Genomic DNA, 17,324 nt, shown 5'->3' with positions numbered 1-17,324 from the left:
AGAATCTATAAACCTTTACCCCTTGTTTTGAAGCAGGTGCCCCTAGGATCATGGCTTTTACCTACTACTCTGCCTGAGTGGGGTCACAGATCAAAGAGCTTAGGGACCATTTGACCCTCCTGTGTAACACAAGTCATTTAACTTCATCCAGTTACCCCTGCATTGAGTCCAAGAACTCGTGTTTGACTAAAATATCTTCCGGACAAGCCTCCAGCCTGAATCTGGGGACACCAAGAGATGGGAGAATCCACCACTTGGGAGGTGGTTCCAATGGTTAAACACCCATCCAGTTAAACGTGTGTCATTTTTAATGTGATTTCCTCTGGCTTCAGTTTCCAACCATTGATTCTCGTCCTGCCTTTCTCTGCTAGGGCAAAGAGCCCTGCAGGACCTGGGGTTTTCTCCCTGTGAAGATACTTAGATGTTCTAATTGGGTCCCCTCTCAATCTCCTTTCTGATAAGTGAAATGGACTGAGCTTTTGGTGTCTCTCACTGTCCGGCATTTTCTCCAGCCTGCAAATCAGTTTTGTGGCTCTTTTCTGCACCCTTGACACTGTCCAACACCCTTTTAAAAATGGGGATCCCAGCTCTAGCTGCAGTATCCAGCAGCGCTCGCTCTCCCCGATGCAGACAGAGATAAAATCCCCACCCTGCTAACTAGCTCTCTGCCGCCACATCACCCCAGGAGCTGGGGGAGTCGTGTGTCCAGGATGAGCCCACGATCCTCTGCGGAAACGCTGCTGTCCAGGATTCCCCCCTTCTGTAGGTCTGGCCGGCAGGGCTTGCCCACAGCGGACACCGTGCACGGGGCTGTGTGAAAACAGGGGTTGTTTGAATGGGCTCAGCTCCTGCTCTACAGCGACGCTCCCCCAGCCCTGCTCACTGGGTGCAACCCTGGCCCAGCCTGGCCCCCCAGCCTGCCCTGGTCCCCTACCCAGCCTGGCCCCCCCAGCCTGACTCCCCCCCCAGCCTGCCCCAGCATGACCCCCCCCCAGCCTGCCCAACCTGGCCCCCCAGCCTGCCCCGGTCCCCTACCCAGCCTGATCCCCCCTACCCAGCCTGACTCCCCCCCCAGCCTGCCCCGGTCCCCTACCCAGCCTGGCCCCCCCAGCCTGGCTCCCCCAGCCTGCCCCGGTCCCCTACCCAGCCTGCCCCCCCAGCCTGGCTCCCCAGCCTGCCCCGGTCCCCTACCCAGCCTGCCCCCCCAGCCTGGCTCCCCAGCCTGCCCCGGTCCCCTACCCAGCCTGCCCCCCCAACCTGGCCCCCCAGCCTGCCACGGTTCCCTGCCCAGCCTGAACCCCCCAGCCTGCCCCGGTCCCCTACCCAGCCTGGCCCCCCAGCCTGCCCCAGTCCCCTACCCAGCCTGGCCCCCCCCCAGCCTAACGAGCCCCCCCCCCGGACGGGCGAGGGGGCCTGACCCACTCTTCACACGTGTTCTAGCGTGACCTCTGCCCTCTGCCCCCAGATGGGGTCACGACCCTAGAACTTGGCCTGCGCATGCTCGTGACCTTTGCCCCCTTCGAACACCCGCGCACGGTGGGGAGGGGGAACCGGGGGCGCAGGCGCAAAGTGGCCGGCGCCGGCCGGCGTCACGTGACGGGGGAGTCAGCTGGGCCCCGCTTCCGGCGCCGCGGGCAGAAGGCGGAAGCGCGGCGCGCGGCCGAGCAGGGACATGGCCGCCTCCGCCGGGCCCGCCGCGCCGCGCACCAAGACCAAGCGGAAGCGCTTCGTGCCCCAGCGCCTCAAGGTGCCGCGGGCGGCGGATCCGCTGCTGGGCGTGTTGGGCTGGGGCGTCCAGCACCAGGTGAGGCGGGGCCGCCCTGCCCCTCGGACCCCCCCGATCCCGGCCCCCCGAACCCCCCCCCGATCCCAGCTCCCCCCCGCCCCTCGGACCTCCCCGGGGCCCCCCCCCGATCTCGGACCCCCTCGATCCCGGCCCCCCTCGGACCCCCCCCGATCCCAGCTCCCCCCTGCCCCTCGGACCCTCCCCCCGGGGCTCCCCCCCGATCGCGGCCCCCCTCGGACCCTCCCCGGGGGCTCCCCCGATCCCGGCCACCCCTCGGACCCCCTCCCCTGGTGGGCTCCCCCCCGCCGCCCCTCGGACCCCCCGATCCTGGCCCCCCACTGCTGGAGCCCTCTGATCCCAGCTCCTCCCGGCCCCCCCCGGGGCTCCCCCGATCCCTGCCCACTGCTGCCCCCTCGAGGGCTCCCGGTCTCAGCTCCCCTTGGTCCCTCGGAGCCCTCCTGATTCTGGCCCCCTCTGCTTTCCTGGGGCCCCCCCAATCATGGCCCCCACTGCACCCCTGTGAGCTCCTGCCCCCCCACAACCCGCAATCCCATCCCTTCTCTGCTCCCCTGGGGCCCCCCAATGCAGGCCCCCCACTGCCTCCCCTGGGAGCTCCCAGTCCCCCCCGTGTCCCTCCTCCCCCAGGAGCTCCTGGTCCTGGCCCCCCGCTGTTCCACCTTGGGAGTCCCCCATCCTGGCCCCCTATTGCTGCCCTGGGAGCCCTTGATTCTGGCCCCTCTGGGGTCCCCAGCCTGGTCCTGCACTGCACCCCAGGACTCCCAGCCCCCTTCTGTTCCTGGGACCTCCGATCCTGGCCAGGGGCCCCTTGAGACCTCACTGTTCTGCTGGTTTGGGGTGTCCAGCACCAGATGTGGGTGGGTGCCTGGCCCCTCGATCCTGGCCTGGGTCCCCACAGGCCCCGCCCAAGACTTCATTGCTCCCCTGGGCTGGGGTGTCCAGCACCAGGTGCTCCCCAGAGTCCCCTGATCCTGGCCCCCTATTATTCTTTGGTGTACCCCATATCCTGGCTCAGGGCCCTCTGACCCTGAGTCTCTTAGGACTGTGGTGTCCAGCCCTGGATGAGGGCAGGGCCCATGGGACACCCTCCCCCACATCCTGAGAGCCTGTGATTCTCCTCGACCCCCAACCTCACTGCTTCCTGGGAGTGAGTTGTGGCGATCAGCACCAGATGAGACCAGGACACCCCCTCGCAGTGTCCCCAGCTCGGGGCCCACTGACTCCCTCCAGCCTAGGACCTCACTGTCACTCTGAGCTGGAGTAACCCCCAGCAGGTGAGACACCCCACACGATTCCCTCCCCCTGGACTGGGCAGCTCATCTCCCTCTGCTTCCCTCCCAGCCCAGCATGAGTCACCATGTGAATTCTGCAGAAGCTGCCCCTTTCCCCAGCCTTCACCTGAGGCAGTGGGTCTGACTGGGCCGGGGCTTTAGGCAGATCTGACCCCGTGGGCGGGGGTGTGAATTTTGTGGGGTTTACTGCTGAACACCAGTTTGTGCCCCCACAGCTCCCGGCGGCTGCGCTCCTTAAATAGTCCTGATCTCCAGGGCTACAGCCGTGGAGCTTGGTAACCAGGTCAGAAAGGAAGGCTCCCTGGAAGCCAGGGCAGAATTATTCCAGTCTGCAGACAGGGAACGTGAGGCTCCCAGGCGCTGCTGGCATCAGTCCTCTGCTCAGACCCCATCCCAGGGAGCCTTGTGGGGTTTAGAAGGGGTGGCCTGTACCTTTCCAGGCATGTGTACCGCATTCCTTGCTCTGGCATGTGAGCGCCTCAGTCCCCCGCCTGACGGCGACTGGCCCGCCTGAGGGACCCTGGCAGGCAAAGCTAGTGAGATCCCGAACGCAAAAAGCACCTCGTGTCCCGGTCCGAGGTGGGGCGCAGCATCATCGTGCAGCAGCAAGCTGAAAAAGGGAGAACGTCCCAGCCCCGTGGTGCCAAGTGGGACCTGGAGCGGGCGCCTGCACTGAGGGCTCAGTGTCTCAACCCACACTTCTCTGGTGCGCCGTACCAGGGCCACCCCTTAGCCGCCGGCTGAGACCAGAAGCCAAGGGACCTGCCTGCTGATTCCAGGGGCTGTAAGAGACACTCCAGTCCAGCCCCCTAGAAAGCCAGAGCTCTGTGTCCTGCTTAACCAGCCCCAGAACAACCTGGATGTCACAGTGTAGCAGGCTGATGGTACGTGGGCCTCGGAGCATGGAGTGTGGTGGTCTCTTAACCCTAGCCTGGCCAGCTGCTTCCTTCCTGGCTGGTCCTCCAGAATGGTGCCTTGGCTTCATCGGCTCCCTGCTGTTTGGTGTGTTCAGTTTGTGCCCTGGCTTAAAAAAATCATGTGCCTGGGTAAGAAACAGAGCAAGTTTTCGAACCATTGGAGCTTGGATGGCTCGAGCGTCTAGCTGCTCCTGGAATTGCCTCGCATGGGCTCCCGTGCACATGTACTCACAGTGTTGTGTCAAGCTGCCGGGACCGCGCCTTGTGCTGTCGCTTTGTGTCTGTTCATGCCGGGGCTCTTGGTATCGAGGGCGGGTTTCTTTTGATGACTGTGGCTTGGCCCTCGTGTCGGGTGGTTCCCCTCTCGGGAACGGGTCCGTGAGCGGTACAGAGCACGGCGTTGAACCTCTCTGTTTTGACTACCCAGGGCAATGTCTGCTAGACTCTTAAGGGGACTCAGCTGGCTGTTGTTAACTCTTGTACGGTGTCCTCCACCCCTGACTTGCAAGCACTTCACAGAGAGGGAAGTGCCATTTCGGGGGAGCCAAGGCATGGGGCAGGGAGGGGCCTTGGGTTACGAACAGGGGGTCTCAGGTCTGGCGCGCTACCCACATGGCCTCCCAGTGCTCTGCTGGAGCTTGGTTGCCTTCTAGCAGCTGATGGCAGAGCCCCCAAACCGCGCTGTGCAGCTTTGGGGACTGTCCCCACAGAGTCTGTAGGGCAAAGCTGGGCGGTACATGGGCGTGGCTTCTCCCCTTGTGCTGGGCTCACTGCAGCCTGCTGAAACGGGAGCTCCCACCTCACGCACACCCTCCCAGCCAGCCTGCTCCTCCCACAGGCTTGATCTGTCTCTGCTCCCTGTGCCTGGGGTTTGGGGTGGAGTCTAAGCGGCTGCAGGCCGGAGTCTGGCTTGTCTCAGCTGCCGCTTTCCTTGGACGTGCTTGGCACTGTTATGCCAGGTGGTGGGCCAGCCCCTCCGTGTTAATCCACAGACATTCCCAGAGCTCCCTCGCGTGCCAACTGATGGGTGCTTGCTGCTTGAATTAGCTCTTTATAGCTGCTTACACTGTTCCACTGGGCTCCTGTCGCCCCGATCCAATGGCCTGGCTGTTTATTACCCCATCCAGTAGGGGGTGCTCACAGGTTGCCTGGGACTTGCTGTTCGGTTCATTTGAATAGCTCAGGGAAGGGAGTTCAAATTCTTCCCCAGCACCTCTCTACCACCATGCTGTGGACACTGCCAGGCAGCCTCCTGACCAGGCCCTGGGCCGTTTGGGGTGGTTTTGGCCATCCTAGCTGGCTCTGCAGGGACTTGCTGGGAACGCTGTCCTAGCCCCCTACCCGCCGTGCTGTTAGCAGGAATGGAAGCTGTCCCGTGTGGCGCTGGCTCTGCCCGCTTCTGTGCACCTGGATGGGGTTGGCAGGATACCCAGCAGCAGATCTGAGTGCGTCGGGGGTTTGAACGGCGCCTTCTGAAGCGCAAAACCTGCGCGCGGGGCGGGGAGTAACCTGCTTGTCCTGTGTTCTGTTGCCAGATCAATGAGCTCAGCCAGGTTCCCCTGCCGGTGATGCTGCTACCCGATGACTTTAAAGCCAACTCCAAAATCAAAGTGAACAATCATCTCTTCAACAGGTGAGTCGCTGTGGCCCCCACAGAGTGGGTGGGGGTGGAGGGGGGCCGTGTGCGCACGCACAGCTCGCCGGCTGGGATCAAAGTGGCTGAGCATGGATCTGGTACATTACACCACAGTGCACCGGAGAGCAGACTGACTAGCTCAGGAGAAAGCGGGGTAGGCATCCTCCTAGGTGACAGAGTCCTGCCTCGGTGCGGGGCACTGGATTATTTGACCTTTCGGGGTCCTGCATTTCTCTGATTGCTTCTGTGCCGGCCTCCAGGCATCACCCGCGGGATTTGGAGTCAGCCCCCTCCCTGCTAGAGCTCTCCGGGCAATGCTCGCAGGGGCTGATGTGTCCTTCAGTTTGGGCAGCTTTGTCTGGATTCCCCAGATTTCCATGCCGGCTGCAGGGGTGTCGCTGGCCCATGGGATCTATGCTATGCCGCAGCTTTTAAACGGGCGCTTGGAGGAACCCCTCCGCGAGCCAGGCCGCTCCCCGGCAGGTCTCACCCTTCCTCAAGGGCTGCCTCAGCTCCTGGGATCGGAGACTTTCCCCCTGTTGACGCACTGACACCAGGCAGCCATTTTCAAAACCGAGCAGGGTTTAGTAGTAGCTGGAGCCCAGTCTGGGGAGCCCTGGGGGGAGCAGAGAAGCAGATCCCATCATGGCTCGCTCGCCGTCAGTCCCAGGTCAGAGCTTGGTGTCCCGGAAAGGCCAGTTCGGATCCTACGCCGTTGTTTCCTGTTTGTTGTCTCAGTTCATTCCCTTAGGCATCCGTTGTCTTTCCAAATCCTCTGATACAAGCTGGTTCTAGCCGGCCCCCGACGAGCCCCACCTCCACCCATCCCTACGTCCCACCCCCTCGTGTCTTCTGCTCAGCCCAGGAGCAGCATTTTCACCTCCTGTGCCCACTGCACCTGGCGCCTGAGTCTGTCTCCCTGCGCTGGGTGCAGCCTCTGGTGCCTTCAAGGTGGCAGCCCCTTGGCATTAGCCACTGTTTCCCCAGCCCCTTCCGGGCCTAACGCCCTGTCCTGGAGCTAGGGGGCCCTTGCCCAGTGCTCTGGCTGTGCCAGTGCCCTCCCCTGCTGCCCCTCCCTGCTCTCCTGCCAGCCTTAATCACCCTGCACATGGGCCCAGGCGAAGACTAAACAGCAAACGTGACCTAAAAGCTCCCGTGTGGGTCTCGCTTGCCCGGAGCGGAGCAGCCGGGGACATCACCGCCGTTCGGGCAAGGAGCTGGCTCCTGAAGCTCTGGCTCGTGGCTGAATGGAAGACGAGTCCCTTTCTCTGACAGCAGGGGCCGAGCAGGTGGTGCACGCTGCTCCATTGTGACCACTTAGTCAAGACCTGCCCCGAGCGAATTGCTACAGCAGATCGTTTGGACGCGCAGCCCTTCCGTCAGGAGTGAAAAACAGTCCGCGATGGAGACTCCACCGCAGGCTAATTCCCCTCCCTGTTAAACCTCCACCTTCTTTGTCTAGCTTCAGCTTCTGGCACTCGCTCTCGTTCTGGCTTTCTCCGCTCGGTGGAAGAGCCTGTTAGATCTTTGCTCCCCACTTAGATCCTGACAGACGGAGCTCAAGTTCTCTGAAAACACCCACTCCATGTGCCACAACCGTCAAAAGTTAGGAGCCACTCGGAAAGGGCGAGAGAATCAGACAGAAAATATCCTAACGCCAGTATCGAAATCCACGCTACGCCCACCCCTTGAAGACTGCACACAGATCTCGTCACCCCCACCTCAGAAAAGATGCATTTTTTCCAAAGAATTGGGAGAAGGGCAACAAAAACCATTGGGGGGGCAGAGCCGCTTCCGTGTGAGGAGAGATTAAAAAGATGGGACTGTTTCTCTTAGAAAAGAGACTGAGGTGGGTCTGTAAAATCGTGACCTGGGTGGAGAAAGTGACTAGAGAAGTGTTGTTTCCCCCTTCCCTTGACACGAGAACTGGGGATCAGCCAATGAAAGGAAGAGGCAGCAGGTTTAAAATAAACAAGGACGTGGTTCTTCGCCAACGCCCAGTCAGCCTGTTGTGAAGGCCAAAACCAGAACTGGGTTCAGAAAAGAATTCGCTAAAGTCACAGAAGACAGGTCCATCGATGGCTAGTAGCCGAGAGGGTCGGGGTGCGATACCACGAGTGTCCCTAAGTCTGCAACTGCCAGAGCTGGGGCTGGATGATGGGGGATGGATCACTCGGTAAATTGTCCTGTTCTGTTCATTCCCTCTGAAGTAGCTGGCATTGGCTGCTGTCAGAAGACAGGATACTGGGCTAGATGGACCTTACATCTGGCCGTTCTTACATTAGCCTTCCCATCACTTAACCTTTGTTAACCCAGGGAGCTCAGTCTGGCGGGTTTCTGAGCCTGTAACCGTTTTCGGGGCTCTGCTCTGAACCCTTTCCGATTGATGTAGCAACATCCAGAACTGGACGCAGGATTCCAGCTGCGGTCAGCCCAGTGCCGAACGCAGAGGTAAAATAACCTCTCCATTGTCCGCTCCCACTCGAGATTCCCCTGTGTCCTGGGATGGCGTTAGATTGGCCACAGCGTGGCACTGGGAGCTTGTGCTCAGCTGATTATCTGCCAGGCCCACCCTGAATCGTCTTCAGAGTCCCTGCGTCCCAGGGGAGCACACCCCAGCCTTCTTGCACCTGCTTGCTGACCTCCTGCCAGCGTCCCCACCTGCGGGGTGATCCCTGGCTCTGTCTGGTGTCCTCCAACCTCTGCTCTCTGCTTCGACTGCCAGCAAGGAGGGTCCCGATGCTGGGGTGGGTTAAGGTGACCATGAGCCCTGTGGTATTGGACTGAATCACACGGTTACAGCTGTGACTGTGCCAGGCTCCTGGTCCCTCTGGTTCTAAACACTGACCCTCTCTGCCCCCCACCCCCTTTGCCCCGCCAGGGAGAACCTGCCCAGCCACTTCAAGTTCAAGGAGTACTGCCCGCAGGTCTTCCGCAACCTCCGCGAGCGCTTCGGGATTGATGACCAGGACTATCAGGTGGGTAGACTGCTCCCTCGGTCCCGATCGTGTATGGGGGCAGGAGGGTGAATGTGTGTCCTGGGCCTCCCATTCCAGGGCCCTGTGTGCATAGAGGGGGACATACACAGACCCAGGCAGCTACCCTGCGCCCCTTAAAGCTTTCCTTGGGATGCCTGCCTCTTTGCCAGGAATGGGTTGGGACCGGCTGAGCTGGGGGCTGGCCACAGCAGCCCTGGCCGAGTCTCTGATATCGCTGGGTGGTGCCCCTCACCTGGGCGCCTTGGCAAGGCAGGCTGCTGGTAGCAGATGCTCCTGAAACTCACCGTTTGTCCCGTTAAAGGATGGAATGGCCCGGGGTGGGGTGTCCCCGGTATGCCCCGGGGTCAGTTCTCATGCCTGCTCTCCACCCCCCCACTCCTAGGTCTCCTTGACGCGCAGCCCGCCCCACTACGAAGGTGACGGGGGCGACCGGCGTTTCCTCACCTCCTACGACCGGACGCTGGTGATCAAGGAGATCTCCAGCGAAGACGTGGCTGACGTGCACAGCCTCCTTTCGCACTACCACCAGGTATGGCTGGTGTCCCTGCCTCGCCACCTGGGGGCGCCAGAGCAAACCTGCTTGCCGCTGGGAGGAAATGAGCCGAGTTCTAATCCCAGCGCTCCCACCAACCTGTGGCCGCTAGGGCACATCACTGCCCGTCTCGTCTGGCTGGGTGTGACAAAGAGGGAATGTTCTTAATGTTTTCTCTGAATACTGTGTGGGTGCCTCAGTTTCCCTATGCCTTTCTTAAGTATCTAGGTGGTGGGATAAGGGTGTATGATTGGTGCAGAGCCCTAAAGGGCAGGGGTGTGCAAGGGTCTGCACAGAGAAAGGCCGACACCCTGTCTCCTGGCAGCTGATGGCCTGGGCCCCTCCCCTGCAAAGTTGCCAACTGAAGGTGTTGGAGAACAAAGGGATCAGCCACAGAGGTGGGGGCTAGAGAGTTTCAGTTTGGAGCTGGCTGGAAAAATGGAGGGGGGCCCGTCTGGGCCTCCCTGGGGCCCCCGAGATGGGCCTAACTGAGGGGTCCTGTTGTCTACCTGCAAGACCTGTCCTGGACTGTGTTCCTGTTGTCTAAATAACCCCCCTGTTTTACTAGCTGGCTGAGAGTCACGGTGAATTGCACGAAGCTGGGGGTGCAGGGCCTTGTCTCCCCCAAACTCCATGACACTGGGGTCTCCAGAGGCCCGACCGGCTGGCGCCGCGCGCTCTGCCCTGGCCCCTGCCGGTCTGACGCGGCCCCGTCTCCTTGCAGTACGTGGTGAAGTGTCACGGGGTCACCCTGCTGCCCCAGTTCCTGGGGATGTACCGGCTCAGCGTGGACAGCGAAGAGACCTACATGCTGGTCATGAGGAACGTGTTCAGCCACCGGCTCGCCGTGCACAGGAAATACGACCTCAAGGTAATGGGGCCGGGGGCAGTCACCTGAGCCAGGCTCCTGGGGGCACCCGCTGTCCCTCTGCTGATCGTCCTGCTGGCCAGTCTAGTCTCTGTGCCCTCCTGAGCCCCCCTGTGAGGCTGTGTCACTGGGGCTCAGCCCAGAGCATTGTGCCCCAAGGAATCGATCGCCCCAGCTTCATCCAGTTGGTCTCCCTGCCCTGAGCCCCGCTTTCGGTAGCAGTTCGATACAGACCCTCCTCCAGATTGGAGCGCTGCTTTCCAGGCAAAGCCCTGGGTCTGCCCTGGCCAAGGAGCTTCTCTCATGCCTCAGGACGCCAGAGGGCTCCCCCAGGCTGGTGGGGATCAGGGGCAGGCAGGCTGGGGCTGTGCGGCATACGGCTGAAAACCCCCAGGACAGGCCCCCATTGGAGCTGTGGCTTTCGTCACTTTCCACACCAGGACACCACGGGGCAACCTACTTTTGGGGCCCCATTTCCCCACAAAGGGCAGGTGGTTACTACCCACCCTGGACCTGTTCATGTCCTCCCCACCCCCACCCTGGCATGATCCCAGGTGCTGGGGGTTGCTGGTTGGAGAGGCCATCAGCAGCAGCTGTGTGGCTAGGGCCAGACGGATCCCATAGCCAAGCGGCTCGGAGGTGCTGTGACTAGCCCAGGGGCTCAGGGCAGTGGGGGGGTGGGGGGGTTAGCCACTTGGCTCCCATCCATAATAATCAGGTGACAGTCCCCTAAATCTCAGCCATCTTCTCCCTCTTGCTGTGGCTTCTTGTCGCCGCCTGCTCTGCCCCTCCCCACAGACTTCTGCGTGTATCTGACCCCTCCTCCTGCACCCAGGGCGGGGGCTCGTGATTAATTAGAGGGTACCTCTCTTGCAGGGCTCCCTGGTGTCCCGAGAAGCCAGCGACAAGGAGAAGGTAGCTGGGGATGCCTGAGGGTGTGGGGGGAGTGGGGTCTCTGACCCATGGATCTCTCTGCTCTGAAGCTTGCTTCCCTGCTCCTCGATGCCTAGCTTGTTCTGGCGGGCGACAGCGCCCGGCCTCCAGGAGAGCAAGCAGGGGGCCTGAGTCCCTGACTGATGGGCATCGCCGCCCCCAGTGGGATGGGCAGGGCTGGGGGAGTGGGGGCGGGGGTGGGGGTGGTGACCGCGTCAGAGGCTGCTCTGGTAGGCCTGGCTGGTGGCTCCCGTGGCCATCGGGTGTCCTCAGGCTGCAGCTGTGGCAGGGGCACCTCGCTTCCCTTTCTCCTCAAAGCGTGTGAGAACTCCGCCCCTCCTCGAGGCCTGGGTTAGTATCCAGACCCTGCCTGCTGGGGCAGAACTGGGGCGAAGCTGCCGGGTTTCCATGCCTGGAGGTTGGGTCCATGAACTGACTCCCTGGGACTCCAGCCTTCTGGGATCCACCTCGCTGTTCACACAGCCGCCTCCTGGCTGCCCCGCCCTGCCCCGCGCCGAGTGGGAGCCGGGGTGAGCAGCGAAGTGCAGGGGGTGGCAGCTGTCAGGGATGCAGCCCTGTGCTTCCGGTTAGGGAAGGGGCTTGGGTTCGCCCTCAAGGGTCCCTGGAGCTGGGCAGCGAGAAGCTATGGGGTGTCCTGTGCCCAGCTTAGGGGGATCTTGGTTAACTGGGACCTGCTGACTCCATAGGAAGAGTTGGGCTCTGTCCCCTCAGGGTCTGTGGGGGGCCGGGGGGCGCCACTGTCTTATCCTCCCCACCCCAGGGAGCAGGAGTGTAGGATGGGCCTGTGCCTCTGATCTCTGACATGGTGCCACTGCTGGGACGGGCCAGCAGGTGGGTGTGGCGGGGCATCCTTGGCGGGGCGGAGGAGCCAGGCTGGGCTCAGGCTGGCATCCCCTGGCCAGACAGAGCGTGCCGGGGAGCGACCCAGCCCCCTTCGAAAGGCAGCTCGAGCTGGCAAGGAATCGGCCGCTGTTAAATCTCCGACCGAAGCACCGGGCAGGGGAAATTGTTCTCAGCCCTGCACGACCACCCCTCTGCGCGCTGCCCTCCGGGGAGGGGGTGCCCAGGGTAGCAGCCCTCTCCCCCAGCACAGGCCTCGGTGGGCTCTGTGCGGAGCTCTGTGTGGTTGCCTTGCCAGCGCCCTCCAGCTGCAGCTAGCTCTGGGGGGGCTGATGCGAAGGGGCAGGAAGGCTGGTTCACGGGTGGGAGTGGGGACGAGCTGATGCCAGCCCTGGCCAGAGGCTCACTCTGTCTGGTGGGGGCCTGTGATTAACTAACCAACCGTGGCTCTAAACGAGCCAGGGCGAGATGCAGCTGGGGCTCCTCCGCCCACCTTACCCTGTTTGTGGGGGAATGACCTGAGTTAGCAGGATAATCCTGATCTCGGTAGTGGCCTCGCCTGCCCTAAAGCCCAGGAGTGGCGTCAGCATCCAGTTAACGAGATTTGAGGGCCATGAGATGATGACAGGAGGGTTGATTGGATTGGAGCCCTCGGCTCAGCTGCTGGGGGAATCCTGCCAGGGTGAGGGGCTCCGGTGTTGCGCCACCGGCTCCTATTGAATCTTGCCTGTGGGGGGAGCGGCTCCCTGACGGCCGGGCTGTGTCGCTGGATCCTCCTGCCTTTGGGCACGGGCGCCACATCTCTGGCCCTGCGCCCCCTCTCGGGCCTGGCTGCAGAATTCCTGGAGCAGCGGGTGGGGAATAAACTGGGATTCGCAGGCAGGGCCCTGTGGGGCAGGTACCCCTGGCTACGCAGCGGGGGGACGGATGCTCTGCATGGTGCTTCCAGGCAGGGGCTGGGGGGTTAAACGGGGCATTTCCCTTGGGTTTCGCTAGGCCATGCAGGTGGATCCTCAGTTTTGCCCCAGGGACCCTTGCAGAGGAGGTGGGGTGGGGTCACTGCATTACCTGCAGCCCTGGCACCCCACGGGCATCTGCCCCGCACCTGTCCAGGAGGGGCAGCCCCAGGTCTGACAGGGCTTCTTGTTAAAGGGGCGATGGGCAGCGAGGAGGTTTCCTGGGGCCTGAGGCAACTCCATGAGCTGGGCTGCTTTGCAGGTCGTTCCTCGGGACCCCACAGGTGCGAGGCTGCTTCCATCTGGGGGACCCCTTCCTCCCTGGACCACTGACTGTGTCTGGTTCCTTCCAGGGCAAGGAGCTGCCCACGCTGAAGGACATGGACTTCCTGCACATGAACCAGAAGGTGTACGTGGACGAGGGGCAGAAGGGCGACTTCATGGAGAAGCTGAAGAGGGATGTGGAGGTAGGGCAGGTGCCTCTGGCCCCTGGTGGGGCGGGGCGCGGGCACGTCTGACCTCCACGCCGAGGTGGCAGCTGTCCCGTCTCTCCTCGGGAAGCCGACTGGGATTGGTTGTGGGCACTGCCTGCAGGAGGGTGCTTGGGGGCGTCTAACCTTCCCGAAACATCTTGTCCTCCCCAAGCCAATCGCCCCAGACCCGCCCAGGGCGGTCTGTCAAGCGCTGCTTGTCTGGCAACCAGAACCAGTTACCAGGTTCTGCTGGACCCCTCGGGCGCACTGCCACTGCTGTCAGGGACTGAAACCTGTGGCAGAGGGATCAGGGGTCTCCGCCATGGGAAGGAAGGGCACTGCCTTGGGAGGCTCGGTCCCCAGCGGGCTCAGCAGCCCTGCCTGTGCCAGGCGATATGTTCCAGTGAGAGCCACGCAAAGGAGGGGTAGCGAGGCTGCCTTGCCAGGGGCACAGGCTGTTGGTGCTGGCTGGCATCGAGGCCTGGCACTGCTGCGTTTCCCGTGTCCACAGTAGCAGGTCTCTCGCGGCTCCGCTGACATTCTCAGCTGTGTGTGGGGAGGTCCCCAAACATCCCTGCAGCCCAACGGCTCCGGAGAACTGCTTTGTGGGCCATGTCTAGCATCTCTCCCTGGAGTGCAGTGCAGCCCTGTGCAGTCGGAGGTCTCCCCACCGTGGAGATCGGGGCAGGGCAACACCCCTTAGAGCAGGCCAAAGTAGGGCCCTGCTCTAACCACTAGGTAACATGACCTGAGTGGAAGCAGCGGTGGCTTCTAAGGAGCCCCTCTGGGTGGGAATGGAGCCTTTCACTGCTGCCCTTGTTCACCCCCTGCCCGCTGTGCCCCTAGTTCCTGGTCCAGCTGAAGATCATGGATTACAGCCTGTTGCTGGGCATCCATGACGTGCTGCGGGCCGAGCAGGAGGAGGATGAGGATCTGAAGGAGGAGGAAGAGGAGGGGGAAGACGTCATGGCGGTGGGCTCCTACGGGACATCCCCCGAGGGGATCGGCGGCTACCTGAACTCCTACAAGCCGCTGGGCCCCGGGGAGTTCGACCCCTACGTCGACGTGTATGCCATCAAGAGCGCGGAAGGTGAGTGGGGCTGGCAGTGCCATGCTGCGGGGGCAGGGTTCTATGGGGGTGGGTAGCTTTGTTCCTTCCTCGCTGGCTGGCCCAAAAGGTGTTTTAAAGGACAGGGGCCCCTTGCCCTCATGTTCAGGGCTGGGTTTTCCCCCAGCCATGAGCGCTGGCCCAGAGTGCTCCGTGTGGCCGGTGGGTTGCTCGGCCCTTTGCAGCAGCCTCAGGGCCAGGTGGCAGGGACGGGGGCGGCCGTGGAGCTTGCTGAGAGTGGCAGGGCACAGACCCGCTGGGCCCCTGGTCAGGGAGCTAGTCGGTGGGGAAAGGGTCCATTGGAGGTCTGGGAGCCCGGTTAAGCCGGGCTGTGGCCTTTCCCCCAGGCGGTCCCCAGCCGGAGGTGTATTTCATGGCCCTCATCGACATCCTCACGCAGTACGACGCCAAGAAGAAGGCCGCGCATGCTGCCAAGACTGTCAAGCACGGGGTGAGTCCCGCCCGGGGCCGGAGCTGGCTAGCCACCCGGGGGGGGCTGCTGGGGAAGGGAGGACGGCAGCTGGAGCTGCGCACACCCCACTTGAATTAGCCTTGTTAAACGCAGCCGGGCTGCCTGGCCTGTGGACCAGCAGAAAACTGGGCAAGGGAGGAGGTGTCAGAGCTGTGGGGCACCGTCCTGCGCTCTGCACCCAGCATGCTGGCTCTGGGCTCTGCTCTCCTTTGGGCCTGGGGGTGGCCAGGGAAGCAGGAATTCTTCCCCCTCCCCGGGAAGCGCCGGGGCCTGTGAGCCCGTCCGGCTGCTGGCAAGCGTTGGAGGGTCGCCCTGGGGTGTCGGAGGGGGCACTGATGCTGTTATGTGCCCCGCAGGCCGGTGCGGAGATCTCGACCGTCCACCCCGAGCAGTATGCCAAGCGCTTCCTGGACTTTGTCACCAATATCTTCGCTTAGTCGTTACCCGCCCGGAGAGGCCCCCCTCTTCACCCCTGTCTCGTCTTGTCGGAGCTGAAGATCAAAGGTGTCCCCTGCCCCCCACCCCTTGGTCTTCGTGCCCCCTGCTGTTGGCTGGCCCGAGAGCTCAGCTGAGCTCCAGAGAAGCCCGGTGGGCTGGGCAGGCTCGGTTGCTAACCAAGTGCCTTATCTTTATCTGCCGTCGCCGGGTGGGAGAGCGGGGGATGGATCCTCTGACTGGGCTGGGGGGGTGGGTGCTGCTGGCTGAGGGGCCCTGTCAGCTCAGCCCATCTCTAGGGCTGGGGTCTGCAACCAGCCCTGTCCACAGGGCGGAGGGGGCAGTCCAGGCCCTGCAGTATGCAATAAAAGATTCGACCCATTGGTGCCTTAGAGGAGGCAGACAGGTCCTCCCTAGCAACAGTGACCCCCCCGCTTTCCTGAGCCTGGGGATGGCAGCAGATCCCCTCTCCTGCCCACCCCCCATGTGTACTCCACACTGCCCCCCCCCCCCCAGAAGGGAGAAGGTTCTCTTGGCCTGTCCCATGGTGTAATTTATTCCTAGGTGAAATCTACCGGCTGGGGTCATGGGGGAAGTTGTTAACACTAGTTTGCATTGGGATCCTAGCCCCCCCCTGCAGCCACCTCTCCCCACACACTACATCCCCGTCGCCTGCCCCCAGCCTCACCCGCACGAAGCCACAGGTTCGAACCAGGGCTGGGCTTTGGGCCACCGGTGCTCATGTCTCTCTAGGCCGCTGTGGCCTGAAACTGCTCCTCCGCCCCGGGTGCCGGAGGGGAGCGACTGGATGCAGAGCTCCCTGCCCCCGGCTGTGAGTACTCTGAGCCCGTACCCTGGGCTCCTGGGGCCGGCAGGCCCTCCAAGGTGAGGGTAAGCCACCCCCTCTAATTGTTTCAGCGGCAGCAACCACAGCACCTTGCGCCAGCTGCCCCCATGCCAGGTGGATCCAGTTTGACCCTTCCTCCAGTAGGAGGCACTCACAGCATGCAGCAGGGCAAGGCTCGTGCTAGATTCAGCTTTCCCTGCCCAGGCTCTCAGCGGCTCTACGGAAGGGGTAGCGTTGCTGCTGCTGCGATTCTTCCCTGGCACTTGCTGGCCACGGGTTGGGCTTTCCCCGGATGTGGGGCTGCTTCTGCCCTTGGCCTGAGCCCTCCTCAGCCCTGGCTGGGCTCGTGCGGTGAGCTGACAGCTAGCCTGGGGAGGCCCGGGCTGGGGTAGGATATGGATGGGAAGTAGCAGCGCCTTACTGGCCTGGTCCCCTCTCCCCGGGCCTGGTCTGCAATCCGTTATCCCCACCGCTGCCTGGGGGGGGGTGGTGGGCATGGTAGAACAGGTCAAAGAGGTGCTCTGACCTCGCCCACGGGGCGCCCATCAGCTGTGCTGGCCAGGCCACACGAAATGCCTGCTCCCCTACCTGTAGGGGACAGGGGGGTCAGCAGGGGCAGGGGCTCCCAAGCAGGAGGCTGCCTGAGGCCCCAGGTGCGGTTCCCTGCCCTCCAGTGATCCCCCTGCACGCAATAACGCTCTGTGTGCCAGTCTGGGCAGGGCCCTGATCCTGCCCTGGAGCCGCGCAGGGAGAGGGGCCCTGCAAGCCGGGCTGCAGGTTAGTCTGTTGCACCTTCTATTTTTGTAAACTCTGGTGTATTTCCGTTCCCTGTGTCTGGATAGAAATAAATTATTGACTGACAGCAGCCTGGCTCTGGGTTCTTGGCCCTGGCAAGTGGCCGGCGAAGGGAAGGAGAGATGGGATGGGGTAGTGCCCGCCCTGCCCCTACTGGCTGTCTGGGCAGGGGCTAAGGCTTATGAACTTTGCCATCCATGGTTGGGACAATGCCAGAGCCAGGGGTGAGGCTGTGGTGCCCCCAGCCTGGTGCTAGGAGGGCAGGAACAGGGAGGGGTAGTGCCTTCCTGACCCCTGCAGCCTGGGCGTGAGCTGGGTGGGGACGGATGATCCTCATTCCTTTAGGGCTGCTGGCCCCTGCCCTGGGGGGGGGGGGGGGTGGCATCTCTGGTAGAG

General features: G+C 62.7%; 1 protein-coding gene across 4 annotated transcripts; it reads left to right on the top strand.

The window, feature by feature from the left end:
- Positions 1-1,638: 1,638 nt before the first annotated feature.
- On the top strand, positions 1,639-16,224 carry PIP4K2C (phosphatidylinositol-5-phosphate 4-kinase type 2 gamma). 4 transcript variants are annotated; one of them, XM_050925697.1, is made up of 11 exons: positions 1,717-1,804; positions 3,817-3,980; positions 5,549-5,646; positions 8,531-8,627; positions 9,031-9,177; positions 9,905-10,051; positions 10,925-10,963; positions 13,152-13,265; positions 14,118-14,361; positions 14,727-14,830; positions 15,208-16,224. In XM_050925697.1, the coding sequence occupies exons 2-11, from the start codon at positions 3,957-3,959 to the stop codon at positions 15,286-15,288; spliced, it is 1,095 nt and encodes a 364-aa protein (XP_050781654.1). In that variant the 5' UTR covers positions 1,717-1,804; positions 3,817-3,956; the 3' UTR covers positions 15,289-16,224. The 4 variants fall into 4 exon arrangements, with proteins under 4 accessions (XP_050781650.1, XP_050781654.1, XP_050781653.1 ...); XM_050925696.1 differs by having other exon boundaries at positions 1,743-1,804; positions 3,312-3,980; XM_050925693.1 differs by lacking the exon at positions 3,817-3,980 and having other exon boundaries at positions 1,639-1,804.
- The last annotated feature ends 1,100 nt before the right edge of the window (positions 16,225-17,324 follow it).

Source organism: Gopherus flavomarginatus, chromosome 16 (assembly GCF_025201925.1).
Source record: "Gopherus flavomarginatus isolate rGopFla2 chromosome 16, rGopFla2.mat.asm, whole genome shotgun sequence".
NCBI lineage: Eukaryota > Metazoa > Chordata > Testudines > Testudinidae > Gopherus > Gopherus flavomarginatus.
Note: the sequence above shows the minus strand (reverse complement) of the source record. Positions and strands in the feature narration are given on the sequence as shown.